Source organism: Pseudorca crassidens, chromosome 18 (genome assembly GCF_039906515.1).
Source record: "Pseudorca crassidens isolate mPseCra1 chromosome 18, mPseCra1.hap1, whole genome shotgun sequence".
NCBI lineage: Eukaryota > Metazoa > Chordata > Mammalia > Artiodactyla > Delphinidae > Pseudorca > Pseudorca crassidens.
The window spans coordinates 56,243,780-56,262,006 of record NC_090313.1 but is presented as its reverse complement, the minus strand read 5'-3'; the positions used below and the strand labels follow the sequence as shown (position 1 = coordinate 56,262,006).

General features: G+C 38.1%; 1 protein-coding gene across 7 annotated transcripts in view; it reads right to left on the bottom strand.

Moving 5' to 3' along the window:
- Window positions 1-4,965: 4,965 nt before the first annotated feature.
- Window positions 4,966-18,227, bottom strand: part of AKAP11 (A-kinase anchoring protein 11) — a 48,972-nt gene continuing 35,710 nt past the window's right edge. For all 7 annotated transcript variants that reach the window (XM_067713448.1, XM_067713450.1, XM_067713449.1 and 4 more), the window contains 2 exons: window positions 17,155-17,315; window positions 4,966-8,882 (listed from right to left, as the gene is read on the bottom strand). In XM_067713448.1, coding sequence (XP_067569549.1) covers window positions 8,742-8,882; window positions 17,155-17,315 — 302 coding nt within the window. In that variant the 3' untranslated portion in view covers window positions 4,966-8,741. The remainder of the gene's footprint in view (window positions 8,883-17,154; window positions 17,316-18,227) is intronic.

Sequence of the window (18,227 nt, the reverse complement as noted above, 5' to 3'; positions counted from 1 at the left end):
TCCTACAAAACAATCACAACCAAATAGCAAGAGGAAAATCATGGTATATGGTGATCATTCTTTTTCGAAGGTAAGAGTTTTTTAATTATTATTATTTTATTTCAAAACCTACTTACCTTGTTGGAAGTACACTAGAAGCATGATATCTTTTTGAAAATAATGTTACTAATTTTCTAAAGTGAGGAACCTGTAGGTGTGTTTTCTATAGAATATTCTCAACCCTTTAAATAATCATAAATTACTAATTAAAAGAAATAAGCCAGAGCTTCCCTGGTGGCACAGTGGTTGGGAGTCTGCTTGCCAATGCAGGGGACACAGGCTCGAGCCCTGGTCCAGGAGGAGCCCACATGCCACGGAGCGACTAAGCCCGTGCGCCATAACTACTGAGCCTGCGCTCTAGAGCCTGCGAGCCACAACTACTGAGCCTGCGCGCCACAACTACTGAAGCCTGCGTGCCTAGAGCCCGATCTCTGCAACAAGAGAAGTCACTGCAATGAGAAGCCCACGCACCACAACGAAGAGTAGCCCCCGCTCGTTGCAACTACAGAAAGCCCACGTGCAGCAACGATGACCCAACAACGAAGACCCAATGCAGCCATAAATAAGTAAACTTATAAAAATAAAGAAATAACCCAGGAAGATCCCCAATGAAGAACAATAACTATTTTAAAAAATCCCTTTATTTGTCAGAATAATCAGAATCATTAATACATGGGACCAGAGGTCAAGATGGAAATATAAGCAAAGATCAATACAAGACTTTCTTAGGAAAATGGTTTTTTAAAGCCTTAAAGATTATGGAGCAATTATGTGTTTATCTATATATATAAATGCATCTTTTGATGCCAAGTTATTAATTGCAACAGTTTCTTGCCAAGAATGCATGTTGTCTGTCACCTGGCTTATAGCCTCGGCACCTTTGGGAAACGTAATCATAAAACCAAAAACTGCCAGGGCAGGGAGGAACTGCAGATCGTGAAGTCCAACCCACTCGTGTTACAGATTAGGGAACAGGCCACCCTGGGAGATGCAGTGACTTGTTCAAAGTCCACCAGTGGTTCAGCTGGAGCCAGAACCCTAGGCTCCAAACCCCCAGGACACTGCTTTTCCTACTGGTCTGTTAGGGAAAGGCAGAACTCTCTATCCATTCATCCAACCATCTGTCTTATCCATCTATCCACCCACCCATCCACCCATTCATTCAAAACACATTTGCCAAGTGCCCCCCACATGCCAGACACTGTTCTAGGGCTGAGGCCACAACAGAGAACAAAACCAGCCAAGTCCCAGCTCTCAGGGAGCTTCCTCTCTAGGGAATGAAAAGATAACAAATATATACTTATCTCAGGTGGAAAAGGGGTTAAGAAGGAAAATAAAGCAACATAAGGGGATAAAGAGTGCTGGGAGGTAGTTACTGTTTCCCACACGAGGTCAGGGACAACCATATTGATAAGGTGAAACTGAGCAGAGACTGAATTTGGAGTAAAGTTTAGAGTACACTTAGGATAAAAGCTAATTATAAATGGCAGGGACATGGTGAAATACTAACAGAAAATTCCAGAAAAGCTCCTGAGGTGTGATCGAGGATGTATTGGAGGGGAGGCAGGTGGGAACAGGTAAAATAAGAAGGAAGAAGGTGGCTTGAATACCCGAGTAATGCTGGCGGTGACAGTCTGCAGGCTGCTCACCCGAGCAGGATGTGACTGCATGAGGAACCCCTTGCACTTATCTCTCCCGTGTGCCTGGTACTTCCAGGGGGTGCCCTTGATGACAGGTCCCTGAAACTGAGGGGTGAACCTGAGCAGAAGTGACCAAAGAATTGAGGAAATGATCCAGATTCTGAGCGGGGATGGAAGTGGAGAGACCAGCAAGACCCTAAAAACCAGCTTATTTGAAACAAGGAATGCCCGCAAGAGACTAAGATATGGTTCAAGCAGTCAGGCTAACTGTGTCGCAGGAAGCATTTTGCAAAGTTCTCTTTAGGCGTTTTTGTAAGCGGTAGACTGTGCTGCTGCACCACCTAGAGGCTCAAAGTAAGATTGCAGCTTTAGGAGAGCAGAGTGGGATCATCCTTGTTTCTGGACCGGTAGTTTGGGCTTCTGTGGTCCCTTCCCAAAGACTACCTCTTGTTGTAATAAAACGCTAGATGCTCCAGTGTTGGTTACCTGTGAACCCCGTGGGAGAGGCTGCAGGATATCTGCCGAAGGGCTGTGCCTCCAGCCCTGCAGCTCTATGACCAGTCCAGCCTGGCTGGGGCGTTCATGGGTACCACTGTCTAGAGCAAGCTGCCAACATGACCGCCTTAGTCCAGAGCTCAAGCATCTCAGTTCCTGTTTCTTCACACTGAATCACAAGGCAGCGTCTCAGGAGATCAGCATTTCCCCACTCCCGGCTGAGGACCACACTGGCCATGCTGCAGCTGTGCCCTTCTTCAGCATTCCCTGGCTAAATGGTGTCCTTTCATCTTCTGGCATTTACTCCTGCTAATGGCTCTGGTTCTGGCTTAAAGCCTCCTCTCCCTCCATCTCCTTCCCTCCCCTGCCCCACCTCCCTCCATTCTCTCCCTCAGATCCAGTCGCTTTGCTGGGCAACAGGCACTTCTGGTTAAAACATCAGGGTAGGAGGGGATAACCTAGCTGTGTCAGGAGGTGGGGTGGGAGTCCAGATGTAGGAATACAGACCAGGAGATTCAACACAGACATAGAGACAAGAGAGGCCATGGCAATAACTTCTCTTTGACTCTCCGTGGATAGCAGTCTCCTCCCTCACCCTCACCCACCCCAACTTTAAAAGGCTGACAAGCAGAAAACCTAGGTAATGTGTATGTTTTCCAGGGGACAATTCAGGAGACACAGAAGAGTTTTCTGACTGTTTTTTCCCCTTAATCTTCAGTAGTGCTTAAACATCATTTTTCTTCAAAGTTGTTTTTGGAAACATTTCAGAAAACACCTAATTAATACACCCCACAGCCCCTTTGAACAAATTCTGTTGAGTAATCTGTTTTGAATGAATTTTTTTCAGTGTGAAATTTTAGAGTGTCATATAAAGAATGTGTATAATTTGAGGAAAAACAATAAACTGAACATCCAGGGACCTACCCCTCATAAACAGAACATTACTGGTACCTTGGAAGGCTCTATTGCATCCTCTCCCTGGCCCCCATCTCCACAGGTAATTCACTATCCGGAATTTTGTATTAATTATTCCCTTATATTTTTATACACATATACACATATTTGACTGTAAATGGATGTATTTATACATATGTGCACGTATGTATATATAACAATATAACACAGTCATCACGGGGGACTGGTTCCAGAACCCCTGAAGATCTACAATATCTACAGATGCTCAAGTCCCTTATATAAAATAACATAGCATAGTATTTGCATTTAACCTATGCACGTCCTCCTGTATACTTTAAATCATCTCTAGATCACTTATAATAGCTAATACATGTAAATTCTATGTAAATTATTGTAAACACAATGCAAATGTTATATAAATAGTTGTGGACACATGACAAATTCAAGATTGCTTTTTGGAACTTTTTGGAACTTTTTGTTTTTAAAAAATATTTTCAATCTACAGTTGGTTGAATCCGGGGACACAGAATCCACAAATATGGAGGGTCAACTATACAGTTTTGCCTGTTTTTGAACTTTCTGTAGATGGACTCATTTTTATTTTTCTGTGTCTTGCTTGTTTTGCTACGTTTTTGCAGTGCATCTGTGTTGAAGCATGTGGCTATCATTCTTCTTCACCATTGTATAAAATTCCACTGAATGAACATATCACAGTTTATACTGTTGATAAATATTGTACATGCCCCCTGGTCTTCATAAGCAAGATTTTCTCTAGAGTTTATATCTAACACTGTTGTGTCATAGGGCACACACAAGTCCAACTTAACTAGGTAATAATCATTTTCTAAAGCGGTTGTACTAATTTCACAGATCAGGTTGCCCTGGAAACAAACTAGGGTGCTCCTGTGAAGGAAGTTATTGGGGAATTTTTTTTCCTTTGTTCCTTTGTACAAAACTACAAAGGATGGAGAAAAAAATGCAACCATAACTCCCAAGGAGTAGCCTTCCTGCGCTCTTTATCGTTCCTGCTGTAAAGGATGCTGCAAAAGGCTCACAGCTTTCTACTTCTTGCATAGTAGCACCAAGAGTGACTTCTTCCATCTTTCATACTTTGAAAAATGTGAGGTAATTCTTCAAGCCCTGTCCCTCACCCCCCTCTCTATCCCAGCTAAAACACAGATCACAAATCATCCCAATTTGCAATGTGCAAAATTGTTTAAATGCCATTTGTCACAACTTCCCACTCCTTTTGAAATCGTTTTCCTTTTTAGAATTACAGTCTAAGGAATCTTGCTTACTGTTGCAAAGCATTTTTTTAATTGTTTTCTTGGTGACTGGGAGGCACTCGTGCCCAAGCCATTATATGCTATCATTACTTCCTAGCATTCTGAAACATTCATGAAAAGCTAGAAAATCATTCTCTAATTCCTAGGCTTAAAATACTTACAATGGAGTCAAATTCCATTAGTAATAAACAACCGGCACCTAACTTTCAAGTGCCTGATGCTACATAGCATGACAAAGGTCTGATCTCTATATCCTATGGAAGAAGTGCTCAATCCAGGCCAGAGAGCTTCCTAACATGCTCACGTTCAAGGCAATCACAATATTCCACTGATACTTTGCACTAAAATCCACAACAAATTGAGCAAATAGCCTTCCAAGTCATTCTGTCAGCATTCAGAGGCAACTGAATAAGAACTTAGGATTCACTGTCCTATTAAAAATATTCCTAGCTTCCGTTCTTCTTGAAAACCATGTTAGAAGCACTGAGGTTGTTCAATGTGCCTTCTGTCACAGCAATTCCACTTCGATACCTTTGTTTTTTAGTTCAATACTGAGTATGTTAACAAGATACTACAGATTGATAACCAAGGCCAGGCATTTCTTAAGTTTATTGGGGAATTCTTAGTTGGGAGAGAAAGATCACAGACTTAAACAACTGGAAAAAGATAAAAGAACAATTAATTGCACATTATTACAAAAGTAATTTCTGAAATGTTTATTCTGAGCCACTGCTAAAACAAAATTTTAGTTCGTATTTTGGTAAATGAACATATTAAATTACTGAAAAGCAAAAAAACAAAAAGTTACTGTTATGCAAGATCTTAATGTAGTAATTCAACACAAACAGCTACAATTACTCAAAGCTGCTTTTGCTCTATATCTGGTATATTAAACAAAAATGTGAATTACTTTTAACACTGCACAAGTAACCAAAGGTAGTAAATCCAGAAATATTAAAACCTGATATTAAATAGTATTCAAACATTTCAACAAAAAGAAAACAATGAACTTCTAGAACTATAATTCTACCCATGTGAAAGGAATGTACATGGATGGTTTAAAAAAATAAATAAATAAATAAAGTGACAAGAGTGACCAACACTGTATCTGCATCTTCAGAACAGGAATACAGTGAGTGAGTAAGTGTGTGCAGGGTCTTCTAATGAAAATGAGAAAAAATGCATTTCATTTTAGTACAATTTCATAATTCCCACGGAAGCTCTAACTTGCATGTGCTGGTGACAGGTGGACAGGGTTTTAAGTGGAAAGTATTTTCCCTACACCCTGAATATGGATGCATTACTTTTTTAAAATTCTGTGGAAAGTTTCCCTTGAAAAAACAAAATTTAAAGCAATAGATTGATGGGAAGTTGATCATTTTAATGGTGGAAGAATAATATTTGCTAAATAATTAACTAAGAAGACATCTGCATCTAGACTCTGATGATGAGTCAAGGTTAAACTTTGCATTTGGGGAACGTGCATGATATCAAAGTCACGTGGGTAAACTAGCTTCCACTTTATGCCTGATGCATTTAATTAAGTGATTAACTTCTCCTACCAGTAAAATAAAACCTTTATTTAAGCAAAATGAAAGTATTATGAATTGAATTAATTCACATCAAATATCTGAAAGGGTAAGTGGAACGTTTTTCAAAATATGAAGATGTTATCACATATATTCACTGAGTGAATATTCTTAAAGATTTTATTACTCCATTAAATTGTGTCACACCATCCAATAGATACTGTAATTTTCTTCCGTGTCATTCCTTTCGTGTAAATCAGGAAATATTTTCAAAATCAAAATGATACCCAAAACATAAATGTAATTTAATCTTGGCTTGGGAAAAGAAGAATATGAAAGAAGTGCTCCATTTCAGTCTGAAACAATGTTCTAAAAACCCCGTCAGAGGCCTCCTTCACTTTCTTTCCACAGATCCTTCGATGGTTCTGAAACTGATAAAACAGAGAATTCAACCCAAAGCACAACACAGCTTTAACAGTTCTGAATATCATATTTCATAAGGGCCAAAGTGTGCAGAATGGCAGTATTACACTGTCATAATAAATCTACTTATGCCAAGTATATTTTTAACAAAATAAGACAGAGTCGTCCTCAACGAACAGACCTGTTCTGAAGGCTGAGCAACCAAATAGATCTACAACGTCTTTGGAAAAATCACAAAGTGCCTTTAAACAAAGTAAGTTTAGACTGTTCTTGATTAAGATACTGTTATAAACTCCAATGTTTTCTCTCTATATACGGAAGCTTAACTCCCGTTTCTTTTCACATCTGCCAACACTTAATATTTTTCTCTACACCCCTGCACTGAACTGACAGAAGTGTGGAGTTCCACTGTGATTAGTACTATGCATGCTAGTGTCTAAGGACTGGTCTGTCAGTCCGCAGTGGCTGAATAAGGGAATTCTGAATCCATCACAGCTCCAGATAATGCAAAGAAAACAAAGATATGAGGAAAATCTTACCATAAGAGAAATAAACAAACATTTTCAAGTACAGAAAGTTTTACAGAACTAATACATTGTCATTTTAGCTTAAAAGAAATTCAGAACTCAGTTTTGCTGTTAATAAAACCCGTACATACATCGAAGTCAACAAACACAACTTGATAGTTATACACTTGTAAAAATCCAATCTAAGCTTAATAACCAATCAATCTATGTCATAACAACCTGGTTCCTAACTTTAAAAAACCCAGTGCAGTGCTGCTGCATATCAAGTTCTGAGAAGCTAAAGACAGAATCAGTTCTGGTTACATGCATTTCCTGCATTTCTCCACCTTAAAAAAATACCTGAAGAAACTTCAGGAAAATTTATTTTTAAGGCCTGCTCTATTTCTTTATCTTAAATTGAGGAAAAAACAAAGCTTACACAGTGTAACCTTGAAATATTTAAATAGATTTTGGTATTTTTCTTAAAAAGCAATAAAATTTCTCTACTGTAATTATAATTCAAATTAATGTAAGTGCCCTTATTCCTTGTCCCCTGGTGGGTGCTATGTCTTCTATACTTTGTGCAGCTTCCAGAACAGTCAGTGCTCAAGAAAAAAGAAAATGTAACAGAGCAAAACCAAAGCCTCCCACAAAAAATGATTTACTCTAGGGTTACAAAATCTGCTAATGGAAGAACCAAAAATTCACACACACATACCCTCACGTACAAAACACAATCCCGGTCCTCCATGCAGGTCAACTCGCAGTTACTAAAGACAAGTAGTAGAAAATGCAGAGCCCAGAAAGACTGCATCAGAGGACTTTACAAAACAGTGCAGATACACTTCACTGGGGACGGGATTCAGGGGAGGGTCCCATTTTTTTCTAGAAAAAGCTTATCTTTGCTAAAGTGGGGTGTTTTTTTCCCAAAATCCCAACAGTGAAAATAATTATTGGGCTTCTAAATGCATTTCCAAATTCACATTAAGTTTTAAAATGTCAACATGTTTTGCACCTTTATTTTCATTTATAGGATAAGTTGGGGACCCAAAAGAGTGAATAAGAAATAAAAATTCTTACTGCACAATCTTTATAGACATTTTATTTTAAAGCACCTTTTTAATGTTAACAGTGGGTTTCTAACAAGAAAAGAGTAAAATAAAAGAGGGTACCAACCACTAGCAAGGTAAAGTTCTCCTTTACGCACACGCACGCGCGCGCACACAACACACACACACACACACACACACACACACACACACTTGCTTTCATGCCAGAACAATTGGTAACATTAGCAAATAATGTCATTTGATGAAAGGCTGGGGAAACTACCACTTATGATATTTATAGAAACCTAAACTACTTATGTTTCTAAGAAATTAAATAACTTGGGGGATTCAAAAAGCTACCAATAGGTGAACCATGAAAATAAAATTGACCCTTAAAAATAGGACAAAAGATGTCAGAAAAAAAATTAGCCTCGATGCTATTTTTTGATGTGAGATTTGTTATTAACAGGATACCATTTGCTTGCAAAGGAGCAAAATATAACTCCCTATCCCTGTCACCCACCCTCAGCCACCTCAGTGCAAATTCTAGCAGCACTATTTGGATGCAAAAAGAATGCTGTCAGTGAATGTCCCTGAAAGCCTTCAAATACATGTTCTTAGGGTCTTAACACACTACACATGTGTATAGAAGAATAAACGAAGATAATATGTGAGAGATTACAAAAGTTTGAACTATATATACCATGTGATGACACAACGCACTTAAAAAGCTATATTTACCTTCCTCCCAATTCACTTTAAATGTTAATATTCACTATTCAAATTTTACCCTATGCATCTTTATCTGTTCCTTCCTCTCTCAAAACAAATAATAAAATATACTGGTTTGGAGTTTGTTCTATGCATTTTCCAAGAGCCAATCAAACAGGGACTCAGATCTCTCGTCGTTGGACATCTTCTCCACCGCCTCATAGTATTTAAGCACAGCCTGCAGGAGGTCTCCCACTTTCCAGCCTTTTTCTTGTAATCGTCTTGAAAGCTAGTAAGAAAGAAAGGTTAAGTCAAACATCAGATAAAACTAAGAACCCTGGTGTTCGCAGTAAAATACCGTTTCCCAGTTGGAACAAGGTCTTCTCCCCTAAACCACCACTCTTTACACAAATTAAACATTTTTCCTTCCTGGCTTTTATAAGTACTCTCCTCCATAGAATGACACTTTGGGATTGCTGGAGCCAGAATCCCACAAACCTCACCCAGCAGATACACGCCCTCTGTGTGGGCGTACAGAGGCTACATTTCTACAGGAAATTCTTAACCTAACTAAATACATCTGCCATACCCTCAATTAGGAACATAAAATAATAAATACAATGTCAAGTTTAATAAAAGGATGTGGATTTTCCTTCCACAACACATAGTGTGTTTTTTTCCCTGGAATACGTACTCTAGCCTCAACGGAAACATGGCTTTCTAAGTTAAGAAATGTTAATGTTTCAAAAAAAAAAAAAGTAAATAAATATTAAATACTGTGGTGATCATTTTGCAATATATACCAATATCGAATCATGTTGTACACCTGAAACTAATATGATGTTATATATCAATTATAGCCCAATTTTTTTTAAGTAAATAAATGCACGTTTAAATAAACTATCACCACCAATCAGAACATGTCTTCACTCATTTTTTTTCTACTTAGTTCTGTAAAAACTAATTTTTTGTAATATAAATATGCTTAACCTTTTTAAAAATAGCTTTACTGCAATATAATTCACATACCATACAATCACTCATTTAAAATATACCAGTCAATGGTTTTCATTATATTCACAGAGTTGAATGCAACACCATCACAATCAATATTAGGACACTTTTATCACACCAAAAAAAAAGCCCTACCTGTTAATCATCACTCCCCACTCCTCCAAACCCCCTCAACTCTAGACAATCACTAATCTACTTTCAGTCGATCAGACTTGCCTATTTTGGCCATTTCATTTTAATGGAATCATAAAATATATGGTCTTCTGTGACCTGGCTTCTTTCATTTAGCATAATGATTTCAAGTTTCCTCCATGGTACAGCATGTCTCTACTTCATTCCTTTTTATTGACAGATAACATTCCACTGCGTGGATATTCCACATTTTATTCATCCATTCATCAGTTAATGGACATTTAGGATATTTCCACTTTTGGCCTATTATAACATTGCCATGGACATATGTTTTCATTCCTCTTGGGTATATACCTGGGAGTAGAATTGCTGGGTCATATGATAACGCTGTGTTTAACTTTTTGAGGAACTGCAAGAATGTTTTCTTAGGTTACGTGGGGATGAGGTTCCCTTACCCCAGCACCATTACACTCAGCTCTGCCTAGGGACTTCCTTAGCCCTCAGTTTATCCAAGACTAAATAACTTGAAAATGTTTGCCTCCCTAAGGCCCGTTCTAATACTTTCCCTACCCATTCTTTCTCCTTGACAATTCACGTCCTGAGCATCCCTTTCTGTCTTATTTTCTCCTTCTGCCTCAAAACAGAAATCTACACTGGAAAAATCCAAGAAGTATAAATAAAGACAACAAAATACAAAAAAAAGATTTTACATAATATCTTTTTCACATACTTCTTTCAACAGTATCTTTGTAAATTCTGAACCAGGAATCAAGAGTAACTTGATTCTTCCTTTTTTGTTGTTATTGATCATCTTACATTGGTTATTCTTTGGACTACTCTATATTACATAGTAAGATTAAACCAAAGTTCTGATAAGGAAAATTCTTGGACAAAAACCTTAAGACTGTAAACTAAAAATCTTGACTGATAAGGTAGTTGGGGACTTCCCTGGTGGCACACTGATTAAGAATCTACCTGCCAATGCAGGGGACATAGGTTCGATCCCTGGTCTGGGAAGATCCCACATGCGGCGGAACAACTAAGCCCACACGCCTCAACTACTGAGCCTGTGCTCTAGAGCCCGTGAGCCACAACTACTGAGCCCACGTGCCTAGAACCCATGCTCCGCAACAAGAAGCCTGCGCACCGCAACGAAGAGTAGCCCCCACTCGCTGCAACTAGAGAAAGCCCGTGCGCAGCAACAAAGATCCAACACAGCCAAAAATAAATAAGTATATAAATAAATAAATTTATATAAAAAAAGTAAGGTACTTGGCACACAGTAAGTTATCAATAAAAATATCCTATTAGTGCAACTAACCTGAATGTTCCATTATTAGAACCCTATTAAATGCTCAAAGTAAACTACTGTCCCTTATTAAATGTTTAAATGTTTACTGGCTTTTGCTTATGCCAGCTTAGTGCTTATTCATTAGTGCTTATGCCACTAATGAAACTGGATTAACAGAAGAGACACACTAATTACTAGGCACAATTATGAAGCAATTAAATACAAAGAATAACTATTTTTTCATATGAATACATGAAATGCTTATTTTTTTAAAAATTAGTTTTCTTATTAGACATCAATTTTATACACATCAGTGTATACATATCAATCCCAATCTCCCAATTCATCCCACCACCACCACCACCACCACCCCCACCGCTTTCCCTGCTTGGTGTCCACACATTTGTTCTCTACATCTGTGTCTCAATTTCTGCCCTGCAAACCGGTTCATCTGTACCATTTCCTAGGTTCCGCATATATGCGTTAATATACGATATTTGTTTTTCTCTTTCTGACTTACTTGACTCCGTAGGACAGTCTCTAGATCCAACCACGTCACTACAAATGACCCGATTTCGTTCCTTTTCATGGCTGAGTAATATTCCATTCTATACATGTACCACATCTTCTTTAACCATTCGTCTGTCGATGGGCATTTAGGTTGTTTCCATGACCTGGCTATTGTAAATAGTGCTACAATGAACAATGGGGTGCATGTGTCTTTCTGAATTATGGTTTTCTCTGGGTATGTGCCCAGTAGTGGGATTGCTGGGTCGTATGGTAATACTATTTTTAGTTCTTTAAGGAACCTCCATACTATTCTCCATAGTGGCTGTATCAATTTACATTCCCACCAACAGTGCAAGAGGGTTCCCTTTTCTCCAGACCCTCTCCAGCATTTGTTGTTTGTAGATTTTCTGATGCTGCCTATTCTAACTGGTGTGAGGTGACACCTCATTGTAGTTTTGATTTGCATTTCTCCAATAATTAGTGATGCTGAGCAGCTTTTCATGTGCTTCTTGGCCATCTGTATGTCTGCTTTGGAGAAATGTCTATTTAGGTCTTCTGCCCATTTTTGGATTCGGTTGTTTGTTTTTTTAATATTGAGCTGAATGAGCTGTTTATATATTTTGGAGGTTAATCCTTTGTCCGTTGATTCGTTTGCAAATATTTTCTCCCATGCTGAGGGTTGTCTTTTGGTCTTGTTTATGGTTTCCTTTGCTGTGCAAAAGCTTTTAAGTTTCATTAGGTCCCATTTGTTTATTTTTCTTTTTATTTCCGTTACTCTAGGAGGTGGAACAGAAAAGATCTTGCTGTGATTTATGTCAAAGAGTGTTCTTCCTATGTTTTCCTCTAAGAGTTTTAGAGTGCCCAGTCTCACATTTAGGTCTCTAATCCATTTTGAGTTTATTTGTGTGTATGGTGTCAGGGATTGTTCTAATTTCATTCTTTTACATGGAGCTCTCCAGTTTTCCCAGCATCACTTATTGAAGAGACTGTCTTTTCTTCATTGTATATCTTTGCCTCCTTTGTCATAGATTAGTTGACCATAGGTGCGTGGGTTTATCTCTGGGCTTTCTATCCTGTTCCGTTGATCTGTATTTCTGTTTTGGGGCCAGTACCATATTGTCTTGATTACTGTAGCTTTGTAGTATAGTCTGAAGTCAGGGAGTCTGATTCCTCCAGCTCCATTTTTTTCCCTCAAGACTGCTTTGGCTATTCAGGGTCTTTTGTGTCTCCAAACAAACTTTAAGATTTGTTGTTCTAGTTCTGTAAAAAATACCATTGGTAATTTGATAGGGATTGCATTGAATCTGTAGATTGCTTTGGTTAGTACCGTCATTTTCAAAATATTGATTCTTCCAATCCAAGAACATGGTATATTTCTCCATCTGTTGGTATCATCTTTCTTTCATCAGTGTCTTATAGTTTTCGGCATACAGGTCTTTTGTATCCCTCGCTAGGTTTACTCCTAGGTATTTTATTGTCTTGCAATGGTAAATGAAAATGTTTCCTTAATTTCTCTTTCAGATTTTTCATCATTAGTGTATAGGAATGCAAGAGATTTCTGTCCATTAATTTTGTATCTTGCAACTCTACCAAATTCATTGATTAGCTCTAGTTTTCTGGTGGCACGTTTAGGATTCTCTATGTATAGTGTCATATCATCTGCAAACAGTGACAGTTTTACTTCTTCTTTTCCAATCTGTATTCCTTTTTTCTTCCCTGATTGCCGTGGCTAGGACTTCCAAAACTATGTTGAATAAGAGTGGTGAGAGTGGACATCCTCGTCTTGTTCCTGATCTTAGAGGAAATGCTTTCAGTTTTTCACCATTGAGAATGATGTTGGCTGTGGGTTTGTCATATATGGCCTTTATTATGTTGAAGTAGGTTCCCTCTATGCCCACTTTCTGGAGAGTTTTTATCATAAATGGGTGTTGAATTTTGTCAAAAACTTTTTCTGCATCTGCATTGAGATGATGATATGGTTTTTATTCTTCAATTTGTTAATATGGTGTATCACATTGACTGATTTGCATATATTGAAGAATCCTTGCATCCCTGGGATAAATCCCACTTGATCATGGTGTATGATCTTTTTAATGTATTGTTGGATTCTGTTTGCTAGTATTTTGTTGAGGATTTTTGCATCTATATTCATCAACGATATTGGTCTGCAATTTTCTTTTTTTGTAGTAGCTGTGTCTGGTTTTGGTATCAGGGTGATGGTAACCTCATAGAATGAGTTTGGGAGTGTTCATCCCTCTGCTGTATTTTGGACGAGTTTGAGAAGGATCGGTATTAGCTCTTCTCTAAATGTTTGATAGAATTCACCTGTGAAGCCTTCAGGTCCTGCACTTTTGTTTGTTGGAAGATTTTTAATCACAGTTTCAATTTCATTACTTGTGATTGGTTTATTCATATTTTCTAGTTCTTCCTGGTTCAGTCTTAGAAGGTTATACCTTTCTAAGAATTTGTCCATTTCTTCATGGTTTTCCATGTTATTGGCATAGAGTTGCTTGTAGCGGTCTCTTAGGATGCTTTGTATTTCTGCGGTGTCTGTTGTAACTTCTCCTTTTTCGTTTCTAATTTTATTGAGTTCTCTCCCTGTTTTTCTTGATGAGTCTGGCTAATGGCGTATCAATTTTGTCTATCTTCTCAAAGAACCAGCTTTTAGTTTTACTGATCTTTGCTATTATTTTCTTTGTTTCTATTTCATTTATTTCTGCTCTGATCTTTATGAGTTCTTTCCTTCTGCTAACTTTGCGTTTTGTTTGTTCTTCTTTCTCTAGTTCCTTTGGGTGAAACGTGAGATTGTTTATTTGAGATTTTTCTTGTTTTGTGAAGTAGGCTTGTATAGCTATAAACTTCCCTCTTAGAACTGCTTTTGCTGCATCCCATAGGTTTTGGATCATCATGTTTTCATTGTCATTTGTCTCCAGGTATTTTTTGATTTCCTCTTTGATTTCTTCAGTGATTTCTTGGTTATTTAGTAACATTGTTTAGCCTCCATGTGTTTGTGTTTTTTACATTTTTTTCCCCTGTAATTGATTTCTAATCTCATAGCATTGTGGTCAGAAAAGATGCTTGATATGCTTTCAATTTTCTTAAATTTACTGAGGCTTGATTTGTGACCCAAGGTGTGATCTATCCTGGAGAATGTTCCATGCACACTTGAGAGAAAAGTGTAATCTGCTGTTTTTGGATGGAATGTCCTATAAATATCAATTAAATCTGGTCTATTGTGTCATTTAAAGCTGTGTTTCCTTATTAATTTTCTGTTTGGATGATCTGTCCATTGGTGTAAGTGAGGTGTTAAAGTCCCCCACTATTATTGTGTTACTGTCGATTTCCTCTTTTAGAGCTGTTAGCAGCTGCCTTATGTATTGAGGTGCCCCTATGTTGGGTGCATATATATTTATAAGTGTTATATCTTCTTCTTGGATTGATCCCTTGATCATTACATAGTGTCCTGTCCTTCCTTGTCTCTTGTAACATTCTTTATTTTAAAGTCTATTTTATCTGATATGAGTATTGCTACTCCAGCTTTCTTTTGATTTCCATCTGCATGGAATATCTTTTTCCATCCCCGCACTTTTAGTCTGTATGTGTCCCTAGGTCTGAAGTGGGTCTCTTGTAGACAGCACATATATGGGTTTTGTTTTTGTATCCATTCAGCGAGCCTGTGTCTTTTGGGTGGAGCATTTAATCCATTCAGGTTTAAGGTAATTATCGATAGGTATGTTCCTATTACCATTTTCTTAATTGTTTTGGGTTTGTTTTCTTCTCTTGTGTTTCCCACTTACAGAAGTTCCTTTAGCATTTGTTGTAGAGCTGGTTTCGTGGTGCTGAATTCTCTTAGCTTTTGCTTGTCTGTACAGCTTTTAATTTCTCCTTCGAATCTGAATGAGATCCTTGCTGGGTAGAGTAATCTTGGTTGTAGGTTCTTCCCTTTCATCACTTTTAAGTATATCATGCCACTCCCTTCTGGCTTGTAGAGTTTCTGCTGAGAAATCAGCTGTTAAGCTTATGGGAGTTCCCTTGTATGTTATTTGTCGTTTTTCCCTTGCTGCGTTCAGTAATTTTTCTTTAATTTTTGCCAATTTGATGACTATGTGTCTTGATGTGTTTCTCCTTGGGTTTATCCTGTATGGGATTCTCTGCATTTCCTGGACTTGGGTGGCTATTTCCTTTCCCATCTTAGGGAAGTTTTAGACTATAATCTCTTCAAATATTTTCTCGGGTCCTTTCTCTCTCTCTTCTCCTTCTGGGACCCCTATAATGTGAATCTTGTTGCATTTAATGTTGTCCCAGAGGTCTCTTAGGCTGTTTTCATTTCTTTTCATTCTTTTTTCTTTATTCTGCTCCACAGCAGTGAATTCCACCATTCTGTCTTCCAGATCATTTACCTGTTCTTCTGCCTCAGTTATTCTGCTATTGATTCCTTCTAGTGTTAGTTTTCATTTCAGTTATTGTATTGTTCATCTCTGTTTGTTTGTTCTTTAATTCTTCTAGATCTGTGTTAAACATTTCTTGCATCTCCTCGATCTTTGCCTCCATTCTTTTTCTGAGGTCCTGGATCATCTTCACTATCATTATTCTGAATTCTTTTTCTGGAAGGTTGCCTATCTCCACTTCATTTAGTTGTTTTTCTGGGGTTTTATCTTGTTCCTTCATCTGGTACATAGCCCTCTGCCTTTTCATCTTGTCTATCTTTCTGTGAATGTGGTTTTTGTTCCACAGGCCGCAGGACTGTAGTTCTTCTGCTGTCTGCGCTCTGGTGGGTGAGGCTATCTAAGAGGCTTGTGCAAGTTTCCTGATGGAAGGGACTGGTGGTGGGTAGAGCTGGCTGTTGCTCTGGTGGGCAGAGCTCAGTAAAACTTTAATCTTCTTGTCTGCTGATGGGTGGGGCTGGGTTCCCTCCCTGTTGGTTGTTTGGCCTGAGCCGACCCAACACTGGAGCTTACTCGGGCTCTTTGGTGGGGCTAATGGTGGTCTCTGGGAGGGCTCACACCAAGGAGTACTTCCCAGAACTTCTGCTGCCAGTAAGACCCTATTTCTAATATGGATTGATTCATTCAGTTCTACATCAGTGACCCAAGCATTACAGAGTGTTAAGACCATAAGTCATATGACTCATCCTTTCCATGGTTTATTTCCACAAACACTATCACTTGCCCAGAAATAACTATAATTTTGTAAATCTCTTATTTCCCCCAAGTTCTTTATGATTGATTTCCTTATTTCCAGTGCATTTGACCTGAAGTCATAGGTCCATCCAATTGATAAGACAGGAAACTCATGAAATGCTTATTAAAGGCACCTAACTGAAAATTTTGGATGTGCCAGGCAGTAGATTAAGCATTTTTTTTTTTTTTACAGTATTATACTTAATCCTCACAAACCTCTGCAAGGTAAATTCTATACTCATTTCCACGGTACAGATAAAGAAACTGAGACTGGTGAACTTACCCAAGGTTACACTGCTAGAGAGTGGCAGAGCTGATACTGAGCCCAACCACTGGACTCTATTACCTGAGCATTTACCCACTTTCTATCAACCATGTGACACAGAACATCATATACCGTGTCCTCACAACCACCCTATGATGTAGGTACTTACTTGTATAAACTCCTTCTTTGCAGAGTCATGAAAATAAAGTTCTGCAACTTCGGCCTCAGAGGCAACGAGCCACTGAAGAATAATCCTTAGCTGGGGGTCTACTGTGCATGGCTCCGTGTCAACATTCGTAATTAGCAGAGTATTTCCATCTTGCTCTGAACCTAATATTTAAATTGAAACGATATGAAGTGAAACTCATCAATTCAACTCTCAGTGCTCTGCTTTCCAAGGACATATACGCATTTTCCATTTGTTAAGATTCCAAGGAACTCTGGAAAAAAATTCATCTTTTCTTAATTGTACCATAACATCAACTAAAGCATTACTTTGAAAATGCAAAATAATGCTAAAACAAAGGAACAGCTTTGATCATTTGTGACAGATGCCAAAACTCTATTCTGAGGTATTGAATTCAAGAGCCAATTCACGAATACCATAATTTGTGTCAAAATATAATCTATAGGTAAAGCTGAAAAAAAAAAAAAAACTAAAATGCTACAATCAAAATATAAATAAAACACAAATAAAAACCTCAAATAAATATATTAAATGGACTTTAAGAAAGATTTCTGAACTAAGAGAAATAGCAGCAGCAGTGAACACCTGTATTGCACATATTACATCCTAAGTATTGTTTTAATCTCTTTACATATACAAACTCCTTTAATCCTCACAAGCACCCTGTGAGGAGGGAACTGCTATCATCTCATTCTACAGGTGAGGAATCTGAGGCAGAGAGAGATCCAGAGTCTCACAGCCAGAAATGGCTGAGCCAGGAAATAAACACAGGCGGTCTGGCTCCACGCTCTTAATCACTTCACTCTTTAGGCAAAATACAAAAAAAAAAAAAAAAAAAAAAGTCATATGCAACCACTTACCTCCCAAAAGCTAAACCAGGGAATTTTCTGATACACCCCTATTATAAGTAAGACACTGTTCTCAAGTTTATTTTTTAATGAAAATTATGATTTCAACATAAAGAAGATGAATCCCTGTTGACTATAAAACCAATGCCCATGGACCAGTATCGTGCGTTTAACACTGCTGCTTAGTGGTGGGCCTCCCACACAAGA